This window comes from Dermacentor silvarum, chromosome 2 (assembly GCF_013339745.2).
Source record: "Dermacentor silvarum isolate Dsil-2018 chromosome 2, BIME_Dsil_1.4, whole genome shotgun sequence".
NCBI classification, from domain to species: domain Eukaryota; kingdom Metazoa; phylum Arthropoda; class Arachnida; order Ixodida; family Ixodidae; genus Dermacentor; species Dermacentor silvarum.
The window spans coordinates 238,946,409-238,973,443 of record NC_051155.1 but is presented as its reverse complement, the minus strand read 5'-3'; the positions used below and the strand labels follow the sequence as shown (position 1 = coordinate 238,973,443).

The window sequence follows — 27,035 nt, the reverse complement described above, 5'->3', positions numbered from 1 at the left end:
TCCTAACTACTGTGGAAGTTCGTGCTGTTCGAGTAACCTGTTAGTGATACTCTCATATGCTCACGCATTCCCTAACGATGTTTTCCCCCTTTTGACGCCTTTAGCTTTCTTTCTCCACTATCATTTCCGTCTGTATTTTCCCCCATACCCCTCCCCCATACTAAGGCAGCAAACCAGAAGCCCCTCTTTCGGTTACACCCTCCTGCCTTTCCCCAATTCCATTGCAATGTCTCTCTCATTCCCAATTGGAGTGGCTTGCAGTGCCAATTGCAACGTCATGTGACGTAGAAGAAACCTTCAAACGCCTCCTGTGTGACTCTCCATCATACGATGATGAGAGGCTTGCGCTTAGGACAGCTTTAGCGCTCTTGGATGACAGGCCTTTTACGGAAGAGAACATCCTGGTACCGTGGCTTCGTGCGCGTGCGATGTGCAGTGCCACAAAAGCGCTGCTGTTCTTCTTCGGGTGCACCAGCCTGCGTGACCACTTGTTATGACCTGAATGATGAACGCTTCATTGCGTCTGTGTCCGTGCAAAGATGTGAACTTCTCTCCTCCTCCTTATCTTTCAGTCCCCTTTCCCCCCTTCCCCAGTGCATAGTATCCAGCAAGGCTCAGCCATGCTTAACCTCCCTGCCTTTCCATTATCACTTTTATACCTCTCTCTATCTACGTCTTTCTGTCTAGAGTCTATATTTTGACGAAATACACCATTGTAAGGGAAACAACCTGCTGTTCTCTGTTCTGCAGCGAGGCATCATGGGATTGTTCGACTATCAGTGGGACTATGAAGTAAAAAAAAAAAAAAGAACCGCGACTGGTGTTAACATTGCATACTACGCACGTATACACTGGTCGATCATCGTCCGTTCCCGCTTTAGTATACATCTGTAGTTGGGCCTGTGTTTTAATGCACGTGTGAGTCACAGGCACGTACCGCCGCCCTGAACCCGCGACTAATTGCAAACTGTCTCGCCGCCCTTAGCGTAAACTCGGATAATATGGTATTTCAGGAAGTCTGGTTTCCGTTACGAGTAGTCCCACTCATGTGTCCCTCCGTCATAGCATGCCGCTAATTGTTTCGTCCCCGCACACAAAGTGGATGGAAGGAAGGCGAGACGTAATTGGCGTGACACTTTTGACGCGGTAACGGTATGCCGACGGCGCTTATGTCGCATCTTTCCTTAATCGAGGCGCAAATTCTGATTGGAAGCATAGCGCGCGTCGTCTGTGTGCTGCATTCAGTCGTGTCTCGTATGAGAGCGCCTGGCGCAAACAATGCATACAGCGCGGTTACTGTGCTCTGCGCGAGACATTTTGGCATTACGAAAGCTTCAAACTAAAATAAAGTTTGTGCTGGTTTGCTGAAAGTTCACGAAACTTAGATGTCCAACAATTTTATTGATCAGATAACTGCTGAAAGCGCGAGCTGACCACGTCATAGTCACCGACTGGTTTGGATAAAAGTTAGAACAGGTTTTGCGGCTCTTTTGTCCTTGATCTGAGACACTTCTGCTGCTTCGCACGCCATTTTGACGTCTGTCGTCGGAACAAAGGAAGGCCACATGCGTCTGTCGTCATCTTCTGTTTGTGTCTCTGTCAGCTGACTTGTTCATTCGTTTTCCTTACGCTCTTTCTTCTTTTTTCTTTTCTTTTCTTCTGTTGTAATGGTTCGTAGTCGCGTTCGTGTGGGTTAGTATAACAATAAGTAATATCTGAAACTTACTTTCCTACATGAAATGTGCGCGACGACCTTCGCGGCACGTTCAGGTCGTCTCTTGTTCATGTTCACGGTACAGAGCTCGTCGTGTTTCATAGATTCTAGAGGTTGCAGTGGGTTCCGATGTCAGTTACAGGCGCCTTCGAAGTGCTGAGCGGTCTGAATATTGATGCGTTGCCGCACAATGATCAAAGAGTTTCAGACTAAAAATTATTCTGCCATCCGACGTCACTGCTATCCAAAAAACGTATTGCTTGCCTTTGGCGACAATCTTATGACAGTTATTCTAATCCATAAGGTGCGTATTTTCGTGTACCACACGATACCATACCATACCATACTATACTATACTATACTATACCATACTAATGAATAATATAGTATACCACATACAATATTATACCATATACTATACTATACTATACTATACTATAGAGGTGAATTACCTGAAGGTGAAGGCCATTTACATCGACCCAGAACTCCAATCAAGGCTACCGCAATGTCTACCACGGCATCCGGAGACCCTCTATCACTGGTTTCGACTAAACGTTGTATACACGAACAGGGTTCTCTTTCGCAATTGCCAGACTACAAGTCCATGTTGTTGACAACTGCTGCTCCATGGAAACTAGAGCACGTCTTGCTTGAGTAGCCAGCTTACAGAGACGAGCGACGTTGATATAAAATGAACATGCAAAAGCTCCACCAAGGTCCCTTGACATTGACGCGGATGCTGGGTCCCTGGCCTTGCCCAACAAAACAGCGCAACGCCCTGGACTTATTGTCTTTCTTTTTTAGATCTTTCTTGGACTACCTAAACGCGAAAAACTTTGCATATCTGTCTGTCTGTCACTCGATTCAACCGCCCGGTCAAAACCAACCAAGCTACTAGCACTGGTGGCACGGGGTCATTCATGTCAACATTATACAGCGCAAAGGAAACCTCAGGACTATTTGAGGCAAAATATATGTACATAACCGTGATCCGCAGCGTTCATTTAATTAAGTATACATATTGGACTGGTTTTTACGTTAGTAAATGAAAAATAAACGTGTTAGAAATGGTGTCGAAGAGACGCTGCGCGTTAAAAACAAGCCGACTGAAGCCGTGGCTCTGTAGCCGACTTTAAGCCAATAGTAATAAAAGGTCCCAACAAATGGCGCGAGAGCAGGCCGAACGCGGGAAATCCGAATTGAATTCAGCAAAACCACCATTGCATCCATCATGGGAGGGTTGAGAGGGGAGGGGTAGAGCGTGAGGGGTGGGACGGTGGAGAAGAGATGGTGTTACGTATCAGGGGTGGCAGAAGACTATCGTCTTTCGACGTCATTTGCAGCGAAGCAAGCAGATATACGGCCAATATTTACAGCGAAAGCTGTATATGGCTAGGCGAAACGAAAAACCGTTCGCCACATGTTTCGATAAACGTCTCCATTGGCTGCGCCGTCAGTTACGTCGTTCTCTGCGTCGCACCCAAGCGCGCGCGCCATTGGCAGCGCCGTTAGTGACGTCGTTTTTTGTTTCTCAGTACGTGCTACATAAAAGTGTTTTTCCGAGCGTGAAAGAAGCCCGCGAATAGACGCAAAGTGCCTCGAGCGACCAGTCGCGCGGCAATTCTGCGTGTATTCGCGGGCTCCTTTCACACTCGGAAAAACACATTTATGTAGCACGCATTGAGCAACATGAAACTGCATCGGTAGTTTTTCATGTTGCTCTACAATTTTCTCATTGACACTTTGATAATTATGACAGTACTTCTCGAGTTAGATAATTGATTACAATTAGCTAATTAAATCTCAGCAACGAAAAAATTACTGGCGGCTACTCCACTGTGCTGGAAGCAATACGTACTATATATGTTCGCTTTGCGTAACGCCGTTCCTCTTTTTTTTTTTAATCGTGCTGCGTGATAGCTGGGACACCCTGTATATAGGATCAATAGGCATGCTCTCTAAACTATTGCCCACACACGTCGTCTAATCAAGACTGCGATTTTATTTTATTTTGCATTAACTGTCAGGTTTTAACAAGCTTACCTATACTTTCATCGGCTCGGACGCTTATTCTGCTGCGGTAACATCACACCTTTCTCACAACAATCTCTCCTCTCTCCAACCCTCCTGGACACCGTGATACCCATCTCCTTTGCGTAACACGGTGTCCAAACGTTCATGCACATGAGTTATATAGTGGCCGAAACACTCGCGAAGGGATCGTTGTTGTTGTCATCGTCGTCGTCGTCGTCGTCGTCGTCGTCGTCGTTGTTGTTGTTGTTGTTGTTGTTGTTGTTGTTGTTGTTGTTGTTGTTGTTGTTGTTGTTGTTGTTGTTGTTGTTGTTGTTGTTGTTGTTGTTGTTGTTGTTGTTGTTGTTGTTGTTGTTCTTACAGATTTCCTCGGGTGGACAAGCGGTGGTCTATGGCATCACAATATGCTGACACTTTCTTCCTGTATGTTTTCTCTCGGGGTGCGAGTATGTGATACAAGCATCAAGCTGCTTGTTTATGGGTCTTGCATTCGCTATTATTTCCATTTCTCTTTCGGCCGTTCATGTATACGAGCCGGAGTGGTGTTGTCCGGACTGATTACTTTGCTATGCCGCGGAGCTACTCTTGCACATTACAGAGCGTTACAGAGCTGCATTCGTGATTGAATAAACCGGTTGAACGATCGATTTGTCGCTCCTACGTGTATCGTGTATTGAGCCGTGTATACAGTGCACGCGCCGACGCCGTGCAGTCGGGAGTATATGCTTACATAGCGTCCGCTTATGTTTATACGGAGCGCCTGTTTGGCGTTTCCCGGAATCCGTTTCGCCATAGAAAACAACTTCGCCTAGCGCGCGCCCGTATCACACGCATTACAAAAGCGTGTGTTGTGGGCGTAGCTGGAGAAAGCAGCGGCGATTCTTTTCTCTCTCTCTCTCTCTCTCTCTCTTTTAACTCTCGATCGCCCCCGCAGTGTGGGCGCATCGATGGACGAGTGGGCGCCGTCGCTTCGGTGTTGACTCGAGACCCGAGTTTGGCGCGTTTATTCTCCGAGCGCGTGATGTTTCTTGATTTTAATTTCCTTTCTTTTTTCGTATTTATCTTTCTTCTTTTTCCATTCTGTATTCATTTCTTTCGTGCATATCTACGCAATTGTCGCCTACTTTGCTATAAAAACCCTGGGCATATAGCGGCCTCCAAAGTGGCCTGTTTTCCCATCTTATCGCCATGTATTAAACGACAATCGCACGCAACTCAAAAATTGTTCGAGAGATTGACGTCATCGCTGAGGGAAAACAAAAAGAAAATAAAGAAAGGAAACAATGCGAAAAAAAATCTGAAAGGTATCAAGAAAGCGCGGGCCAATGCGAGGAGTCGTCTGATACACGCAGGGTGGTGGAGTGACAGGGAAAAGTACACAGGCCTTATCTGTCGCCCCACTCATCCTATAGCATGTGCCGTCGATATAACTGATGGAATCTCTAAAACCACGTGCACAGTGGCTGCTCCGACTTGGAGGGGCTATACCAACACCACCTAGACAGCACAAGGCCTGTTCACTCCGATCCATGACGTCGTGTTACCTGGCCCGACTGCCACAGGATCTAATGGGGATGCTCCCGAGTAAGCCGTGGTGATTTTTACGTCACCGCTTTCGTCACGCCAGCCTTGGCAATCGAAATTTGGGCCAGGTAGCATGGATCGGAGTGAACAGGCCTTGTGCTGTCTAGTTGGTGTTGGCTATGTATATACACGGAGTGAGCGATGTGAGCGAAAGGAATCGTCTTTCCATTTGCTTGCCGCAAAAGGTATACATGGGCGTTAGGAAGGACTATCCCATGGATGACGCGAATATTTATTTATCTATGACGTTAAGTATTTCGTTCCGTGCTAGATTCTGCGGACGGCATACCCAAGCGGGTAAGCTGTCAGTGGCTGAGCGCTGCTGCTTATAGGTGCGCAGAAGTGGGGGAAATGCGACATATATCATGCACGCGCGGTCATTCCGTGCGGGCAGCGGTGCGGTCCGCCATGTTGAGTGTCTTGAGGGGACGCGCTAATTGTTAGATACTCTCAATAAGTTCGAGAAAAACAACTCGGAATACAGCCGTTAGTGCGCAGGAAATAACATTTTAACCCCCAAAGTCGCGATCCAGTACACTTTGGCACAGGAGGCCGTTGCAGCTTGCATGCGACTCTGTGTCTTCATATACCATCTATATGCCGGGGGGTAGTAGCAGTAGTAATTCGTTGTTTACTTACATCGATTGAACGAAAAGAAATCACTGCTGGCCACAATGCAACTGTCTGGTGCAGTTAGCAGTAATTTCCTTCCTTTATTTCTCTTCATGCTGCGCTTGTAAATTCCTGAGTCGCGAAAGAGAAACTCAGAGATAACAGAGGGTTACCTCCACAACTGGGTGGATGTTAAGGCGTACGAAGGATAATAATTAATGGCCAGTCCCTGCATGCAAGGTAAGATATTTGGGATACTCATTTAATAAACATAGTGTTTGTTTGTTCAGAAACACCGGCTCTCCTTCACTTTTAGTAAAGAACCGGTCAGAGCGCACACTCACGTTTGATCAGCGCGCAACACTCAGTGCATGCCGCGGTATGCAAACCCCTTATCCACAAACGGACCTCGACTGGAAGCTCTAGCTCGACTCCACCGAATAAGCTCAGCACCGCCCCTTCGCTGAAGAAAAAATGTCACAGTTTCGCCCTAAGGGCGAAGCAATGAATGCGATAGCAACACAACAATGTCATACGAAGTAAGGTGAGTGGCTTTGGTAGCAATATGAATTGTAGTAAACATGAGCTGATTACTGCTCCTGCGTTTTCAAAAACGCGTTTGTTTGGAAAGCTAACGATTCGCCAGCGAAGGGGAGATGGAAATGTGCGCATCACATCCATGCGGCAACAACCCCCCCTGCCCCCACTGCCACCAACGAGGCATCGCCTTGGGCCCCGTACCGAGTAGACGGCGTGGGCGCGTGCCAAGTGCACGGGGCTATCGGCGCTATCGCTGTGGCGGCCCTGGTGCAGCCAGACTGGCACCGCCGGTCGCAGACACCCGAACGGGGAGGGGGTTTCCTCTGTTGGGCAACTTGGCACGTGGCACGTTCGTCGCATTTCCTTTCCCGGCTTCCTCGCGCTTCTTCGCGTCGTTGTTATAAAGCACGTCCGCCGCGCGTGCGGCACGCAAGAACCGCGTGACGCCGAGCGCTAGCTGTGTGGTTTGTTTGTATATACACTCTGTACGTCGCTGATTACTTTTATGGCTGATAATAGTCCGCGCGGTCTCTTCGCTGCGCGAGTACATGCCCGCGTATTCGTGCCATCGTTCGGGGCTGAATATGTTCCTGGCCGCTTATACACGCCGGCCGGCCAACGAAAAAAAAAAAAAAAGACTCGGTGCTCGAATGACCCACTGAGCGAAATGCAGCTCCACTAACGTGAAACCTGGGAAGGTGCGAAGCATGCAGTGATGCACCGCTAATGGGCTCATACTGCCTTAAGCAATGGATCATAACCCCGTAATCGCGGCCTCCCCATTACGATGACAGAAGAGAAGTGAAACTACGCTGGAATGATGAGCGGCAACGCAGCCAGCTATGGAAGACGACGACGACGATCGAACACGCGAGCAGTGGCACGAGCGCGTGCCGAGCGCGAGCACGAGACGCTTGCTTACCGTGACTATACGACTATGACGACGACGACGATTACGACAGGAGACGCCGACAGCCCGGGCGCATATAAGGTGCTTCGCGCCTAAAAAGTTTTTTGCAAGTAGCGATAGAATTGCGTCGTGATCCTTGATTCGGGCTCATCTCTCTCTTTCTCTCTGTCTTTCTGGTAATGCGTCACTTCTCCATGAAGCTATGCCCGCTAGACTCCGCGCATACGACGTGCGAACTTCCCACTTGGATCTGTGCATGGTTTGATGCCAACTGGGAAGCTTGCGCCTTTTCGCGCCAAATTCTCGACAGGCCAGGGTCCATATTCACGAAAAACACTTACGATAGAATCTTTCGTATGAGCATTGCATAGCCAAACCTAATGCTGCACATATCATTAGCGAAGGCTGTTACCCAATGGCAAAGATGACTTACGACCGAAAAGCTTTGTGCATTCGGCCCCAGGTCTTCTCGCGAGCAAAGTATTGTACGTATTACGCCTCACCACATTTCCTCACAATCCCTCATAGTTGAAAAAGCTGGGTCCACAGTGTACATTGTACTTTCCACTAAGGAACTGTACTTATTGCTGCAAATTTGAGCGAGTGTTTGCCACCGGGTGGTCGTTGTCGACCAGTTCGGACAATGTGTGTACATCGTGGCATCTCGGCATTATTTCGGTTTAGCTCGTCGAGATTCTATGGTCTGCAGCGACCGCCCAGATGTAAACGCTGTACTCAAATATGCGGCAGAAAAGTACTCTTTCTAGCGGGGCGTAGCAACACGTTCAGCTCACCACGACAAGCACTGTACTGTCTCTTCGATATTTAAGCGCGTGTTTTGAGTTTTTCAGGTCGTAGTATAATACACAGAAGGTGGTTTCTGTATTTTTCAAAGCTTGAGTAGTCTGCTACGCAGCTGTAGGTAGCGCTCCGTGCGCTCAGGCAAACTCGAGTGTCTCCTGCACAGCCCCTTCGCATCGGTTCGACGCGGCGGCAACTTGGAGACAGATATCTGGCCCGTATAGGGACGCCCTCGTCTCGCCTTATCAGTATAAGCCCTAAAGCGCGCACGTTTGCTCTCGTGTCTCGAGGCGGAGAACGTCACTTTGACGTTGGCACTCAAACCATGGCCGGCCCAGAAGAGTTGATTGCCGGGCGAGGCGTCCACTCGCTGGGGAACTGTGAATAACGTCACTCGTAGCTTGTACTGTATGATAAGTGCCGCAATTGCTTTGGAGCGCCTATACGACCGTTTACTTAAAAGGCAACTGGAGTACAATGTGATTCGAGGTATAGTTAGTGTATACATTATTTTTGTAGAGCGAGAATAGAACAGTTACTTGTTGGAGGCGTAGTGGGCTTTTGATTCGACACGCCTTTTCGACCTTGTTTAAGCGTCCCAAAAGGCGTTTATATCTTATGAATACTTCTGTAACTCTGTTATAGGATAATTATCACTGATAAACGGTACGTATTCCTCTAAAACAAAACAAAAAGAAAAGCCAGAAGAAAAGAAACAGCGGCACACAACGCGGACCTCATTGGATAGCTGAGGTCGATAATAGTGCGGGATAAATGTTACAGCCGCAGAAACTAAGCAGAAGCGGAGTCCGTTCGGAACGTATATTCCGCAGTGTCGAATGTAAAGAGGCACCTATCCGTAAATATATCACCCGCCTTGTTGAAAAGACTTACTTATCTGGTGGGCGCGCTGAGAAGTCATTTAAGAGCTTGTTACCCTTTCGGCCGCAGCTGAACGATAGAAATCAAACGTGTGCAACGTCACGGGTCACGTTATCCCAAAGAGATGAAGCGATCGGAAAAGTTCATTATAGAATGCCCGCGCGCTTCTCGCACGTTTTCGCGCCTCTGCAGCGCCGTCAAGATTTGGGCCGCAGAGCAGCGAGCCACGGCGCCATTTGTCGGTGCCTGGATCCAGTAGGCCTTTTCCATTTGGCATCGCGCCAGAGGGATACCCCCATCCCTTATGACATATCGCTCTTTCTCCTCTCTCGCTCATATCTCTCTCTCCTCTCGCGAGATCTCGGTTATTTATCGCCCACATATCGACACATCCGCACTGTGTGTAAGGCGTGGTATACTCTCTCTTTCTCTCTCCGTGTTTTGGCTGCCCGTCCTCGTAATCGCTTTTCCACCCACGTTCTTCCATATCGCTTCGTTGTTTTTCATTCTCCTTTCCCCCGTATACACTGATCACCGACGAGAAAATAAAAATGTATCCATATTTCCTTCTACTCGTTATGACAGCGCCGGATTTTCGCTGCCTGAGTCAATCTGAATCCTACGTTGGTTCAATTTCTTTTTCGCAGAATGCTTATACGTGTTCCCTCTACCCGTCAATATATCCCGCGCACATCATTTCCTTTATATTGTACGGTGCTTCGCGTTGGTCGCTGCCGAATCAACGGGCCCGCGCTGCTGCTGTGCCGGGAACGCTTTCCTTCGGTCGTTTTAGCTTTACCATCAAAAACAAACGCGACCGATCGTTGCTTCCGTTCGAACTCCGGCTGGTGCGCAGCTGGCGGCGTATCTGCAAAGCTTCGTACTTACCTCTCCGTGCGTTCGGCGACCCCACGACTACCATTTGCGAATAGCACACGCAGAGAAGAAAGTACGGAAGAAATGTTCCTTCGGCGCGAGAGTGCACGTCCTCGCGGAATCGCGTTGGAATGCTTGATCTATATGGATGAAATGGGAGTGGCGTTACAGAGGTGGGGGAACGTGCAGTCTTGGCGTTTTGTGGCACTCCGTTTCTGATTCGGAAATATAGCTTGACTTCAACATTTGAAAAGAAGGCTGCTTCTTTGCCGGGAGAAACGTTTAATGCGACAGCATTCCAGGGCTATATGTATAATATATGCGGTGTGCGAGCCAATGTAGAAGGCAAGATAGAAGAGAAAATGAAAAAAAAAAAAGAAATATTCTCAAAATACGTTCCCTGGCAGTATAATTCTCATCCTACCTGAACCTGCTTCTTAACTGTGGCGTTTTGTGGGTTTTATTCACGTGTGACCTGTGTGGTTGCTTTTACGGCTTTTATTTTTTCCCTTCAGCATTTGCACTTTTTGCTCTTCCGATTATTACTTGCGTAGCTTTCTTTTCTATCCTGTGTCTTATAGCTCTTTCCAGTTAATTTATGGGCATTTTAACAAACCACATAACTAACCATAATTAACAGGGCTGCCAACTCAGTCGCTCACTCGCTCCACTGATTCACTCCACGCACTCACTCGCTTACTCACTCACTCACTCACTCACTCACTCACTCACTTCACTCGCTCACTCACTTACTCACTTCACTCACTCGTTAACTCCACTCACTGACTCACTCACTCCACGCATTTCACTCGCTCACTCACTCACTCACTCACTCACTCACTCACTCACTCACTCACTCACTCACTCACTCACTCACTCACTCACTCACTCACTCACTCACTCACTCACTCACTCACTCACTCACTCACTCACTCACTCACTCACAGAAGTGAAATAATGAACGCCATCCTCCACCCGCGGCATCCGCCCTCGAACGCAGAGAGTATCTAAGGCGCCATCAATGGACTCGTCGATTATACCTCGATTCCCATAACATACGAAGCCTCACGATCGACACGTCCTCTGAAACTGGGGCATCCAGCCGAGCGCAGTCGTACCCACGTGCTCACTCATATACCTGCCTGTCTGCTTGCTAGCCCGGCCAACTTGCATCGGGCGCGACGCGCAGCGTGTAATGCGATGTGAGGCACTCATCGAGGCGTCGACGGCTTCGGATGCCTCATTAGCTACGGCGTGCAGAGCGCAAGCGAGAGATCAATGCGCGCCTATATAACGACGGTACATCCGCCAGCGACCATATAAATCCTCACCCCCGTTGTGGCGCTGATTGCGCCGGTTCCCATTAGCGTTCAGAGCGCCGTCGCTAATTATTTGCTCCTCTCAAGAAATAGGTTCACTCGTCCGTTCATCCGTGCGCGAGGGATGCGGCGGCGGCGGAGCAGTCGTCGTTTGTTCATGCGCCGAATGCACTATGTACTTCCCCGGCAGTCGTAGATACGGAGAGACGCGCATGTTCCTGTTTTAATGACCACCGCCCGATAATCTGCAGCTCCCGAATCGGACGTCCTGCGTAGTGGTCGTGCGCGGCCTGTTTCCAGGAGGCGTTGTGCGGCCCCGTTGTGTTGCTCTCAGCTCTGCATGCGAGTTGTATGTGGAGTAGTTGTGGTGGTGTCGAGCGTGTGTGTACATCCGTTGCCTTTCGAGTTGCTGCATCTATATTTGCAGCGATATCTCTATTATGGGCTCCTAACTGGCTCTGTCTATATACTGGTGTATGGCAATAGTATGCAGGATGCCGTGCTTTAGTTGTAGAAAACACTTTTCTCTCGATTCCGAAGCAGTTGTGACAGTGGCCACGTTGCAGGCGCATGATCAAGCAGGCGAACAGTCTTAGATGAACCGTTTTCTGCTCTTGCAGTGAAAACATTTTACCTGGATTGACCACAAGTGCTCTGCATACCAGCCTAACGCGCTACAGCGAAGAACGTCAGCTGCTCGAAACGCGCCGCATATAAAGCCGCATAGGCTATAGCGCAGCTGCGTTTTTGTATGTCGCGAATCGCGGAGAAAAAGCTGACGTTGACCTTCGCGCGGCTTACGGTGTCGCAGAGCGTTACCGTTATACCATGTGTTCTTCCACTCTACTTTTCATAGCTCCCGCTATCTAGTATTCGCTGTTCAGCTGTGCACACGCTAGAGAGACAGCTACAAAAAAAAAATTGCAGTTTAACCCGACAGGCGAAGCATTGATTCCGATAGCAAATTATTAAACGTCAATACGCAGTAAGGTTAGTAGATTTATCAGTCACAAAACTGCTGGAAGCATTCGTTTACTAATTAAATTAACAAGCATGGTGTCACGCCCGTTCAGGCAACATGAACACATCTCACTCGATGACGGCGGCCACTCGCTGTCAGAATTCTGTCAGAGCGGCAGCAGCGGTGAGCGAATTCCCCTCGTGCAGCCTCTCGCTTAAACGCGAACCAGGCGCGCGAGAACTACAGCATACACAACGCCATCAGCTGTCTCAGGTTGGTTCGCCTTGCAATTAACTGCAAATTAGCTCCGACAAATAAACTCCGACGCGCGCGGCCGCGCTCAGCCGCGTCGTTCGCAGCCTTCTCCCCCTCCCCTCCCTTGCGCATGCGATAATTGGCGCGCCCTCTCCGCCTCTCTACCTTGAGCGCGCTGGAAGACGCCCCCGCACCGAGCCACCATCCTTCTCAGCTCACCCTCGCATGCTTTCCCTCGCACCTACAGCATACGGCGCGCGGCGACGATGTTATCGCACCTGGACTTTGTGCGGAACGTCACGCCGACGGCGGAAATTCGCCTGAAGTGACCATATAATTGTTATCGCAATAAGGCCAGCGTCATATACATGTTTTTTCTCCCTAACCCGATTCTTCCATCGAACAAGAATCACTCGTTCCCTGATTTTAGGGCAAAGTTTTTCGGATGATGGACCGTCGACTAACCGTATCATCGTCCGGCAAGCTGTCGGTCGTCTTACACCTTTTCGCAGGCACTGACACGCGCTAATGCTGCTTAAAATAATTCAGTGGCGCTTTAGCGGTAAATGCGAGAGAAATGCGTTAGTATGACGTCGCACCTCCTTGAGGTCCCGGATCCATGATGTAAACGGCATTCACCATATTGCAAAGTGTCGTTCAGGAGCTCACTCGACATACGTCCTGTATGTTCGAGGAGCGAAGTGTAACTGACGGCAGTCTGGAGCAAACCATGTTAACTGCACCATATATATATATATATATATATATATATATATATATGGACGCTCTTTCTCTTTCGGTTCTCTTTCGGACGCTCTTGGACGCTCTTTCGGTTCAGTTCTTGAGGAGTGGGGCAGAGGGCCTGAACAGGTCGGATAATAATTTTTGACGAATCCAGTACTGCTTTCAGCAGTTTGTTTGTTGTTTCGCCCCATTCGTTCACCTATTAGCTATAAAGCCGCTGTAATAAGCAATGTGCCTAGACATTCGAATACGGGGTTGTCGAACTGCTGGCCATGAGGGCTGCGGAGAGAAAAATTCTGCCTAGCGGTAAGGAATAACGTAAACTTCTTCCTAGTATTCTGCACTAAGATATGAGTTGATTGGAAGCAAGGCTACAGCAGTGTTGCCAGGTCCGACGAGGCGGCGTAGCCAAAAGCTTGAGAAGTTGTAGCCCAAATGTAGCCAAACAGAAAAAAAGTCCGAAATATTTCGTAGCCAAATATAGCCATTCTTATTTTCAATTTTATTTGTGTATACATTTTCACATTCGACTACGGCAATCCTTTTTTGCACAACATGTCGTAACAAAATGTCCGTGCCGCCGTGTGGGTCGGCCCTTGACATCAATAACAGCGACATCATGCTTGCACAGACCACTTTATGGTTGGCCCCGGAAGCTCTTAAGTTCCAGCGAATCGCTGCAGAGGGCGAAATCAGTGCTTTTATTTTATGACAGATAGTACTAAGTTTTACTTTTTTGTTATTTACAGTAATATCAACTACGAACTCTGCTTTTTAGCTGTCGTGAACACAAAATAATGTTCAGCGTCAGCGATCTCTCACGTTATCTCTGCCTACCGCGTAGAAGTTCAGTTGTCCAGCGATCTGCGACGGCGACTTGCTCACAGCTTCCTTTTTGATAAGCTAAAACAAGTCTGTGGCGCTATGATATCTCGCGTTATTTGTCTCATTGTCCTATCTTGTTTTCTCATTTTTGTGTTCTTGTTTTTCAGTTAGCCTGGCCCGGATTAGCTGGGACACAAACTACTTATATAGTGTTAATTTACATCAACCTGGCCGCCATCTTAGGTCTCTAGCATGCCAAGAACATGCGTTAAGAAAAGGGACAGGTAAAAGATGCCGCTCACTGTCTGAATCGGTGGAAGCGCCGCTTTAAAAGATTACTGCGCAAACGGGCACACTATTGTAAGAAGCGCGCAGTCGTTTTCTGCGACGAGCACGTCCCGAACTAACTGGCTCTAAATGGTAAAAGCAGTGACGGCGCACAAAGAGCAATGGTAAACAACAAATTAATAACAGTGGTAATGCTGTGAAAATCGATTACTGTCAAAAAGCAAACCACGTTGATGGCTAATAAAGTTTTCGAATATAGGGGCCCCTAAAGTTTCGGGCCCCAAAGAGCTTTGCGGGTGTTAGCGTTGGGGCATAAATATTAAAATAAAATATACCATTTTATGATACTAAGAGTAATTTAGATTTTCACGTTTAATTACAATTCAGAACTTATTCTATTAGCAGGAAGCAACTTGTTGCGCTTAGTTTTGAGTAACCAACTTTACGTACCTTTCCCCAGCCAACTCAATCCGTGTTAGGCCTACGAGCCATGAAATCGATAATTCAATTCGGAATCACCGGCGTCTAATGAATCAATATTCATTACACATGTTAGTTGAGAGGAAGCGATAACCGCAATCACTTCTCCTAGCTTACGAACTTAACGCGTTACCACGAATCAAGCACAGTTTGGTGCTAGGTTAGAGCCGTCGCTTCGATGGGCGCCGTCATGTTTGCTGACGAAAGCTTTTGGGGCAGCTTTGGGGGCTCCCGCTAAATCGATGAAATAGCGTGCCCGACGCAAAACCCAAACACAGTTTCCGTCTTGCGCATGCGCAGTGGCTTCGACGCTATTTCTTTGGGGCCCCACTACGTTTGAGGCCCCTATTCTAAAACTCTAATAATTGCTGGTGTTTCACGTGCCCAAACCACGATATGATTGGGAGGCATGACGCAGTGGGGGACTCCGAAATAATTTTGGCCACCTCGGTTTCTTTAACGTACACCGAAGTACACGGGTGTTCCTGCATTTCGCCTTGATCGAAATGCGGCCGCCGTGGCCGGGAATCAAACCCGCGTCCTCGAGGCAGCAGCACGACACCTCACAAGCTAAGCTAACACGGTGGGTGAAGTTCATGTGACGTGGTGCACTGATGTCATCGTGGCAAACATTTTTCGATTTTAACAGAATGAGAATCTGCATCCATGACGTTACGGGCAAACCATCTAGAAGTAAAAGCACCAGAACCCACCTTTGGCTCGGGGTCTTGCTCCCATTCTTTTTTATACGTTCTCGCATACTTGGCCCACTTCCCCATGTTTGGATCCTCCTCTCTGAGGAGGATCCGATCTTACGTCCAACCTATCGAAATGAATCTCGAATCTAAGCCCGAAGAAAAATTCATCTAGCAGGAAAAGGAAAATGACAGTAAAGCTTCGCGCCAGAAACGTGGAGTAGGTTGAAAGCTGTGCCCGGCGCGATACTTCATCCGGAAGACATGGCCATGAACACACTGGAGCGTGTCATCCACCCGTGCTTCCCTTCTTTCATGTCGGCGCCACGATCGCCCGACGGCCCCGACCCTATGTTATTGCTCTCCCTTCCGAAGCATAGCCATGTTAGTACAGAGGACTGTGAAAAACCCACTACTCCTAGGTTCATCCTGATGCCCGGGGATCGTGTGCCTAACGGTCAAGCAGGGTGTAAGTTTTAAGTGCAACAAAGATCTAAGCCACCGGCGCTCAGACAACGGCGCAGAGAGGAAGGAAAGGCGAGGGGGGGGGGGGTCATTTTTCGCACGCACACACGCACAGCCACGCGGCCGGCTCTGCCAGCTAAAACACAGCTTTCGAGCATTGCTTTTACCCGATCAGAGCCACCTCTCGAGCGTGGATTAGGGCGCCACTTAATAGCCCAAACACAGCCAAGTCGCAGATTTTCAGTAGCCCAAATATAGCTATATAGCCAACTCGTCCAAGCCGACGCCAGAAAATTTTTCCCGTAGCCCAATTTGGCTATATGTAGCCAAACCTGGCAACACTGGGCTACAGCGCTCTGAGTGTGTATTTGCCACTCGCTTTGTCTCGTCGTTTGCGCTGCTCCGTTCAATGATGTTCGCAATTGTACTTGCGTATCGGTGTGTCCTTTGGTGTCTGCATGCCAGGACTTGCCGTCGGAACACGTCCTATAATTCTGCGCTGCTTTTCTTTCTCTCTCTGCGTGCGTGTGCGTGCGTGCGCGCGTGTGCGTGTGCGTGTGTGTGCGTGTGCGTGTGTGTGTGCGCGTGCGTGTGTGCGTGCGTGCGTGCGCGCGTGCGTGCGTGCGTGTGTGTGTGTGTGTGTGTGTGCGTGCGTGCGTGCGCGTGTGTGTGTGTGTGCGTGTGTGTGCGTGCGTGCGTGCGTGCGTGCGTGCGTGCGTGCGCTTCGTGACTTGTTATCGTGGCTTTGCGGGCAGCTATACGGTGGAGAAACGGTTTGCGAAGGATTTCCCCGTGGCGTCTGTTTTCATCCCATCACTCGTCGTTTCGCTTTCTTTGCACGCGTTGCGCAGTATAGTATGACTCCGCCTTTTGTTTTCGCCAGCCCGACCCACACGCGCGTGCTTGGCTGTATTGTGTCTCAATAAAAACGACGCAGCCTCGTTCAACCTGCACGGTGCCATACAAAAAGAGCCCACTGGCGTGCCGAGACGTTGGCCTCCACTTTCAACGGCCCTTACAAACGCGTGACGTTGTGTTTGGAGCAAACGGAACGTCCAGGTGCTTGCGTAGAGATTCATAGCGCACCGGGTATCGGGTTCCGGTGCGTTTCACGGTGCTGGCTGCGTATAAACACAAGCCCCGCGGGATGCCTTGAACTTGCGTTTTTGCATCGCCGCCCTCTCGCCTTTCAGAGTGCATGCAGGTAGCTTGGTGTATATGCTGCTCAGAGCAGCATCTGCGTCCATGCAGTCTGCTCGCCGTTCTTGCAGTGCAGACGGCGTTTTACTGAATGGAAGACTGAATGGAAGACGGGATATGTATCTGGCTTCCACGGCGCCGCTCGGTTTTAATAAGACGACGCGTAATCTACATTATTCTGAAATGTTCTACCACTGCTTAGTCGGAAGTAGCGGTGGTCGCACGCGAGTCGTTGCCACGTGGTAGAAGCGCTGGGCGGACAAAGACTGCAAGCGGAAGCGAGATATGCGAGCAGCGCGTGCCTCCGCCCTCAATGTGTCGCAACTCGCTGCTTTCGAAGCGCCATGTTGTAAACAGATATATTTCTGTACAAGCAACGTCCCCATCCACCTACGTTAGCTCTCTTCCGTTGCTGTTTTCGTCCTGTTTTTCTTTTCCTTTTACAGCGAAGCTGTGTACCTCTCGTTGGTTGGAAAATTTCGTGGCGTAAACACAAAACACCGTATCCCATACCAGCTGTGCGATAGCTTCGCCGAGCTGGGGGAGAGAGAGCTGAGAGAGAGTGAAAGCAGAGTTTAAAAATAGCATCGCGCAGCATAGCAACAATTGTTTAGGTGGTGTTGAGCCAACGCCTCCTAAATAGACTTTTTAGGAGGCGTTGGTTGAGCATAGCGGATGCGAGGTGGGGAGGAGGAGTGAATGCATGTGGTAGTGGGACCAACACCACCTTGGGACCAACACCACCAAGGTGGTGTTGGTGGGACGCGTAGAACTGCTGCCGACGCCGATCGCGTTTCCCCGCGTTCGCGCCGAACGCGCCAGGTGTCCGTGACCGCAGCCGATGCCTCTGGCGGTGGTGGTGGTGGTGGAAAAACATTTAATCAGGAAAGTATAGAGGGTTGCACTACAGAAGCACTTGGGTGGTCTCCCTATTCTGGAAGTCCATTTGAAGTGATCGCCGCTCGGGCGCGGGCCACCAAGGAGCGTTGAGCGTCCAGGGTAGAGAAGCCAAGCAGGAACTCCTCCCAAGCCTCTCTTGTGGGTAGGGGGAAGGGGGATGAAAAAGGAAGGGGTATGGAGGGGGCATACTGCCATCATGTGATAGATGTCGGCCAGGACCCCACAATGGGCACAGTAGCCGTGTATACCTGGCATGAAATGCTGGGCGGCCGCAGGACACAAGAAGGTGTTAGTCTGCAAGCGTCTCAGAAGTCTCTCTTCCGCTTTAGAGAGGCCCCGTGCAGGGTCTGGGTAAAGGCGGTGCAAGGTGTGATAATGCTCTAGAATTGCGCGGTACTGCGTAAGAGCTGAGGTGGTAACGGCCCGGGAGGGAAAGACGCAGGCAGCGGCATGCTCCGCTTCGTTACCGGGGAGACCCGCGTGACCAGGAGACCAGACGAAGCGGATGGAGTGAGGGTCAAAGCAGGGAAGCTGTAACCAAGCGTCGCAGAAGAGAGCATCCTTATTTTAGATTGAGGGAAGCCAAGAGTAATTACCCGTAGGCGAAGAAATGAAGATTCGGAGGCTTGTGAACGTGGCCGGTTGAATTCATCGCGATACTACGCAGAACATTGCGAAGAAATCCTGAGCGCCAGGAAACTAAGTGTGTGGTTTGCCACTACTTTACTATGCTTTCCCCAGCTCCGCTGGTCTCTGGTGTTTGCGGATAGCAGATGCGCGCATAATTTTTTTACAGCGAAAGCTGTAACATGGCTAGGCGAAACGAAAAACCGTTCGTCCCATGTTTCGATAAACGTCTCCATTGGCTGCGCCGTCAGTTACGTCGTTCTCTATGTCGCGCCCAAGCGCGTGCGCCATTGGCAGCGCCGTTAGTGACGTCGTTAGCGAACGCGTTCCCGCCATTGCCACGTTGACGCTGCTCTGCCCGCAACGCCGGTTCCTCGGCTCGCCGTTGCCGCATGCTTTCGGTATCTCGAGTTAGCTCGGCGTCGTGGTTAGCAGCATCCGCCCGCCATTGGCGCTTGCGTTCCACTAGAAAGACAAACATGTAACCAATAATTGAGAAACGCTTCAATACAGCGTCGGGATTAACCCACTGCTAAACACCGGGACCGCACGTTTCAGCTTCGCTAGTTAACCATCTGTACGGAGTGTTGGGCGGTGTTTTGTTTTTATTTATTTTTTCGGCAATGGACGTGCGATATGTATCGATGGGTGTCCGCGGGCTCAGGTGGTTTGCCTAAGCGGCTTGCTACAAACAGCTGCTGGAATATCGTGCGCGAGCCCTGTTTGTCTTCCGGAAGCGCTATCGCGAAGCGGCTTTTCTGCAGTTCTTGTTATTTCATTTGCGCGTCCTTTTACACTACTTTCATCTGTTCTTTCTTCGGTCTCGTCGATTTCCCGTCGCCTTTTCGGACTCTTACCAAAAAGATCGCGCAGTGTACGCTGGTCGCGTAAAACTGACAGGCGTCTTTCTTTCTTGCTTTATTTATTTATTTATTTATTTATTTATTTATTTATTTATTTATTTATTTATTTATTTATTTATTTATTTATTTATTTATTTATTTATTTTCGTTTTTCGTGAGAGGCATGTCGCACGTGCGCCCGCAAACAGATTGCGTTTTGTCCTTACATCCGCGGTGTTCAGTGGCTCACACGAGGCGAATTCATTTCTCTCAGTCATCTGGTTCGTTTGTCCATTCGTTAGTTTGCTCGTTCCTTCGTTCATTCATTCGTTCGCTTGTTCGTTCGTCCTCTATCTAACATGCGAAGAAGCGAATTTAGTTGTAGATGGTGTGATAAGTACCATAGCTCTGCCGTGTAAACGGGTTAGATGGGCTCAACACTCAAGTTGATTAGGTCTATAAGTTAGGATCGTAACATTATTTTCCCGGATTTGTAAGCGGTAATTTTTTTTATGTTGTCCCAAAAATTGAAAATGACCTTGCTGAGAGCTTTCTATATAATGCTTCGCATTAATAAGACATTAATAAGATAACTGATCATTTTTGTTAGGGATGCGCGAATTTTGGAAACATTGGAATAACGAATCTAATATTCTCCTATTCGATTCGGTTCTCCAATCGAACAGTCACTGTTCGAAAATCTGAACATATTTCGTATAGTTTTCGATAACTTCACGTCGTCGAATACGCACGATCAAACATGAAGTCGAAGCAAAGGTGCGATAACCTTAATTCCATCCTCTGTGGACATAACTAGAGTTTGCTTTGCTGCGTAGCTCAGGGAGTCAGACTGTTCCAACTAAACCATCATCACTCTCCCCGAAATGTATCCTTCCTTAAATAATAATAATAATAATAATAATAATAATAATAATAATAATAATAATAATAATAATAATAATAATAATAATAATAATAATAATAATAATGTGTAAATGTCGTATATGCCGCGTCAAGCCTAATATGCCTAATAGTCAAGTAATAACTGGCATATATAAAACTATAATATATCAGTGCCTACCGGCGTTGAGTGAACGAAAGCTTGTTGCTTCTTTTTTAGTATCCGCGTTTAATTGAATACGACAATGGCGCATGGCAACGCTCTTCCCGCACGTAACATACACGTAAATGCCGGTAATGCACTATTATATGAAGTGAAATAATGCGACACTGGCGTTGCTCTGCATTGCGTATACGGGAGTTGTGACATTAAGATGTTTACCCAACTTGCGTTACGTTCAAAGAACGGTAATTCCATTAATGTTTGTTGCAAGAGCGTATTTTCGGTACCAGTAAAACAGGACGGCAACAGACGAGAATGGAAGGCCTGACGGGTCCTCCTAAGATGGACACACGATTAGGCTCCCTATGCATATGGTAATGTAGGTCCGCAAGGGCTTAATTGCGAGAGAGAGAGAGAGAGAGAGATAAAGAAAGGGAAAGAAAGACAAGGAGGTTAGCCAGTGTAAATACCGGCTGGCTACCCCGTACTGGGGAAAGGGGTAAAGGGAATAAAAGGTGATAGAAGAAACAAATAAAAAAAAAGTGAAGTAAGAAAATTCGCGCAATAACGCGACCCTACGCGCTACAAAATTCAGAGCCGGTGGCACAATTCACAAGCCCTTAAGAACTTCAGCAGAGCCCTTAAGGCCTTGAGTGCCGAAGCTCGTCTAGACCAGTGTCCTAAAACTTTTTCCTCTGTGAGGGGGCGATTGTCCAGTTTTTTGCGCAGAATAAAGTAAGCAAGTATTCCTGAGTATTCGAACAAACTGCTTAATTGTTTCTAATACTCCCTTTGTGCTTTTCATAACGCATATTTTATAATGGGCAGTTTCATGACACAAACAATTTAATGCTGTGAATCCTAGGAGGTGAATATAGTTTTATAATGATAATGAAAGGCTGTCCATTATTCGCAAACTGTTCAAAATATGTTCGATTAGCTTCTGGAACCATTCGATTCGATTCGATCTCATAAACTACTAGTCGCACCACCCCTGCTTTTTTTTTTCTTCTGAATGTTATTCTGTGCTGGGATGACTAATAATGTTAGTACAAATCCCGCGTGGAAAGGAAGATCGAGGAAGACATGCAACTCGGCGGTCATGCATGATCTCGTTGATACCATCGTGGAAATCTCGCCGACTTCCTAGGCGATATCTTGTGGAAATTTCGAAGGGACAGCAGATCAGGATATTCGTGCACCGAGTGCTGTGACACGCGTTGCACTTTTAGAAATGTACATGTAATGCACGGCTCTTTACCGTGGAAGGACGTGTATCGCGATACTGCCCGCGTATCATGTTCAACTGGAGCGCTCACGCTGCCTTGATGTGCTCCGGTAATTATGCGTTGCGGGTCAAGCGTCATTGCGTCTCGCTCACATAGTGAAATAACGCCTACAACGCCACTACGCAAACCCCTCTACGACTACGGTGGAAGCGACACACGGAGCGACAAGCTTTAGAGAGAGAAAGCGATTGCGGAGTGTTCTGTGGCGCCCTCTCCCCAGGCGCGCTGAAAATAACAGCTGCTGGCGAGGGCGCCGTCTGGCGGATCAGTTGCGAAGCTTAGGCGCGCCACCGCCTCCCTTGTCGATCGCGAGCAGACGTGCACCGAGCGTACTCCGGCGTTGACGCAGTGTACGGGCGTCGCGCAACTTGCGTCGTGTATTCGCGAGGCGTGTTGCCCCAGGCACTTGTTCTTCCCGTGTTCTTGCGATTTTTGGCCTCTTCACGGCGATCGTGTGACCTCCGTGTGTGCGAGACATCCTGGCAGTCCTTTTCTTCGTTCTTGACATCGTCCGGAACGGTGTGTCGTTGGGCGGAGAGGAAAACAGACAGCCGTCTCGCCGAACCCTGCACAGCCAGCCGAAAGTTCGTGCGTGCGGATTGTCATCGCCAAGGAGATCCTACCTAACCCCGGCGGATCGTCGGATGTGCGTCGTGACGCCTAACTGAGTGTGCCTGGAGCGAGAGAGAACCCAACCCTATCGTCACCGCCACCCGCAGTTTTGTCCGTTTTATTTCCTCAGCCGTGACCGTCGTCGTTGTCTTCGTCGTGGTGGCTTCCGTCCACCGCGCTTACGGATAATGGAATGGCGACCCGGTTACATCGCATGAGCTTTTCGCCGGCAGGTATGTGTGTTCCGTATCTGTTACCAGGTTACCGTGGAGAGGGCGCCCCGGCGTCGCTCACCACAGCACGGATGCATCTTCGTGCATGGCTCTGTTGCTCGTGCTGTCGAGCTTGTTTCGCTTTTCTTTCTTTATTGCGCACGCGTAGGGGTTTCGCAACTTTTTCACTCCCGCTCCATGCCTGCCCCACTCTCCGTTTTCTCTCTTCCTTTCGCCTCTGGGGAGCTTCCTGTATATACTATATCTATAATGCGAGCACCGGTGCATTCCAACGCTTCAGCTGCGGATGTCGCTTTATGAAATACGCTGTTTTTCCTTTCTCTTTTACTTGCGTTTGTGTGTGTGTGTGTTTATCTTTTTTTGAAGTTAACCGATCTCTCCACACCGTGCCGACCCGTTCGGCCGTCGTATACAGCTTGTTGCTGGGAGCCGGTAACTCGTCCTTTCGCCCGTTCACCTGACATACATCCCTCTTTCCTTTCTCTAGGCGGAGTCGCTCGCTCGTTTGCTCGTGATGGTGCACAATGCCGGATGTGAGCAGATTACGCAATCATGATCCCTCTGCCCGTCTCTCGCGGATTGTTTTCGTGTTGTCGTGTCTGTCAGCGTGACGCCTTCGACCTCCGCGTTGCCTGCAGGCACTCGTTCAGAACTCGATCACGACGGATTCTGCGCGGCCGCGAATTTGCTGCATCTTGCTCGCATCTTTTCTATTATGTAGCATGTTAAAAAGCGACTGCCTTCTTGCTTGTCCAATAGCACGTGTTCAAAAAGCATTGTCGCCCAAAAGCATTGTGACCATTGTTGTGTCGCCAGTCCTTACACGTTTGCCTTGCCCTTGTCGTTCTTAGGTCGTGTTTTCTAAACCTGCAGTGTTATGTGAATCCCTACGAACTTGATCAGATTTCCGCCACCCGAAGTTTCGTAATATAGTAAATTTTAAGGAGAGCGACGGTTAGTTTTATCTTTTATCTGATTTGCTGGCAATTCGGGCTGTATTAGTACATTATCATTCTACCATACCAAAAAAAAAAAAAAAAAAAAAAAAAACCGATGTGTGGCGACGCTGAAGTTCCCGCAACAGCCAGTCGTGAGGTCATGAATTTTTCACGGTGTCTTCTCTTGTCCAATTTAGTTTTTGTCGATAAAGATCTATTGCATTGTATTGTAAATGAGCTTTAAGACTGAACTTGGAAAGTCTGGATAACTTGTCACCAACACGGGGGACCGAATTGCGAGAAAGATACTTTGAAATATGTGACGCCGCACTGGCTTACACCGACGCTGGGGTTTCGGCGTGAAAGTCAGGAAATTAAACTTTGATCTTCATTTTATTTTATAATATTCAATCTGCTACTGCGAAATTAAGTAAAATATGGTATTGAAAGAATACTTTATCATTTTAGATTGTCATTCTTTTTCTTTAGTGCCTTCTTAACGAGCTCTCTTTGTGTGTGCGCGCGTAATTTTCGAGTATGCTTGTCTTCGCATACCTTGCGTTCTCTATCGTCTAGCCGTTGCATCCGACCCTGATCAAGGCTGCATCCCAACGTATACAACTCTCGATTTATTTACCGAATGCTTGCTTATGAGCAAGCGACCACAAGCCAGTAATACGTACCTGGAGAGACAAAACAAACAAAGTGGATGTTTGGCGGGTGCCGTATATAGCTGCCTGGCATCATTTTGCCCACATCCGTTTCTGATGCACGAATGCTACTCTTGCCTATGTAGGCTATAGCTATGTCGCTGTAGCCTTACGGATGAATACATTCCGGTGAAGCGTACGTGTCTCGACTGTGTTCGTGCCGGTACCCGCTACTTTGCGCCCGGCGGGGAGTGAGGAGCAAGCTTGAATGGCTCGCTGGAGGAGGCCGCATTCCGACGCGTGTTCGACGCTGTACTGACGTCGTTTCGTCGCTGTGCCTTGTATAGAGCGGACCACCTGGGCCGGTATTTTGTAGCGATGCCTTTCCGGTAATAATGCCTTTTCGCGCTTTGTCAGTGGTCGGAGCGACGGTCCGCTCGCGTTATCAACTGGATCAGCCGGCCGTGAGCGGTGGATGATAAGACTAGAGTATAATAAGTCATAAGGCATCGCTTACAAGATCGCGGCCCTGTATTTGCGAGACTGATGCTTCGTTGGACTAGCTGTCCCGTCTATACTCGGCGGCCCGTTCAGAAACCGAAGCGGATCTTGGTGTCTCGCGTCTCTTTTATGTTCCTGCGGGATGCTGCGGTTGCGTCGTTTTAAGGCTCGGACGACGGTTGTCCAGCCGGAATCGTTTATGGCCGTCGCCTCGGCTCGTTTGTCTCGCGCGAGTGGCGTTATCTTCTGTCGTCGACGCAGGCAGGCCTCTTCTTTTCCGCCACCGGCGCCCGATAACGGCCTGTCCGCGCCATGTATGTGGCCGCGGTGTTTTCCGTCTCGGCGTGGCCTGACCGCGGAGTGCGACGTAGAGGCCTTCCGAGGGCCGCAACGCGTCGTCTTGTTGCCACACTGTTGTCACCTGTCACGGGCAGGAATGTCTCAGTCGAGGCGCATTGCCGGCTGTTCTCTTCGAAAACAGCACGGGTGCGAAGATTACACTATGCGTCTACACGATTATGTGGAAGCGTATTAAAGGATTGTTTCTCGTTAAGTAGCATGCCATCGATCATAGGCGACAGATCGTTTGCTAATCTGAAGAGCATTTCTGCTTAGACTTCAGTAGCATTGAACGCCGTCTGGCCTCCTTTTGTGCTCATTGAGATCCCGTTCTGTCATTTAGTTCCCTTTATTCCGTCCGCCATCACCGTACTGCGCAGGAGCCCGACGGCGAAGCCCTAAAATGTTCACGAGCTCTTCGCGCGTGCTAGCGGGGCTGCGCCTTGACTGTGGGAATGGCAGCGTGAAATGAACGGGCCGGGCTGCTTGGAAAAGACGAGAGTGCACCCGTGTGTATATAATTTCATTTACCATCGCATTCGCCTGGAGTAGCATCCCATAGGCGTGACACCAGGCAACAGTTTCAGTTAAACATTCTCTCTCGACAAAGGTACTCGTTTTTGTCAGGGAGGCGAATGTTGCCAGGAGTTGTTGCCATAAGCGTTGGCTCTACCTTGCTTGACCACTGTCGGTCACTTCAGTTCCCAATCAAGGCTCACTGAAAGGTATAAACCACACCCTGAAAGTTACCGATCGAAAAATACGGGCCCGTGTGTTTCCACGTGTCTGTATTGGCCTGGTGTCAATAAGCAACCTTGTCTACTGTTTAGGGACGACACACTGTCTGCGAGCTAAAACAAAAAGGAGTCTGAGGCAACAACAACAACATGCGGTGTAAATGAACTTATGAGCCGCTCATTTACGCAGACATTTTGGCTAGTGACACTTTATATAAAGCGGCCGTAGTTGAAGAATCGAATTGCCGGTTTGATTCGCAGAACGGCTTTCTGCATGGATTGAACAGCTGGGCTGACGTCAGAGGGCCGCCTTTGTCGCATCGGCGTAGGGTGCGTCGACGTCGCGAGGAGGAAATGGAGCCACCATACGTCATCTCTCGTGGCGAAGCAGCGGTGGCACAGAGAAAGAGCGAAAATCATTCATATAAGTGTTACGCGATAAAAGTGTAGCCGTCACCACTGTAGGGTGATTCTATATAATTTATCTTACTTACAATAAGAAAATAATGTTGAAAGGCAGTGAGGTTAACCAGAGTAACCGCCCGGTTGGCTACTCTGCACTGGGGTAAAGGAAATATAGTAGAAAAACTGAGCAGAAAGGAAGTTATGAAGATAATCTCCTCACAAACATGGTGGTGAAGGTGCCTGCTCCTGCTCTTTCTTTCTTTATTTATTTTTCTTTCCTTTTTGATTTTGTTTCATTTTTTTTTCACCATGTGCCTGCCAACATCTACCACCTTAGTCTAGCAGTATTACGGGCGCACAGCGTGTATCCCTATAGTTGTACTGAGTCCTACCTGACGCTTATTGATGGGCTCGGCAAAATCCGACTGAGTTGGCCTCTCGGGTTGAGCTAGTAGCTAGTGCCTTTACAATGCAAAAAAAGAAAGAAAAAAAAAAAAGGGGGGGGGGGGGGGGACAAAGGAGCGGCAAACACAAAGAGTGTTTGCTCAGTCTAAGTTTCGCCACTACCCTTTCCCGTATTTTACGCTGTTCCCTCCCGAAGATGTCGGTTACCAACTATAGTTCTTATTCAGACTTAAGCGCTATAACTCTTCCTTGAGTTCCGCCATCAATCTCGCGTCGCAGCGCGCTGCTTTCCTGAAATGTAACCGAGGCACG

At 48.8% G+C, this 27,035-nt stretch overlaps 1 protein-coding gene across 9 annotated transcripts in view; it reads left to right on the top strand.

Moving 5' to 3' along the window:
- The window catches only part of LOC119442948 (histone deacetylase 4), a 287,827-nt gene that overhangs the window by 121,679 nt on the left and 139,113 nt on the right, over positions 1 to 27,035 (top strand). For 5 of the 9 annotated variants that reach the window (XM_049662469.1, XM_049662470.1, XM_037708036.2 and 2 more), the window contains exon 1: positions 22,198 to 22,748. The exons of 2 other annotated variants lie outside the window; for them this stretch is intronic. In XM_049662469.1, the coding sequence (XP_049518426.1) occupies positions 22,709 to 22,748 (40 nt within the window). In that variant the 5' untranslated portion in view covers positions 22,198 to 22,708. Of the gene's footprint in view, positions 1 to 22,196; positions 22,749 to 27,035 lie in introns of those variants that run through there. 2 more of the 9 variants (XR_007465744.1, XR_007465743.1) reach the window with 1 other exon arrangement.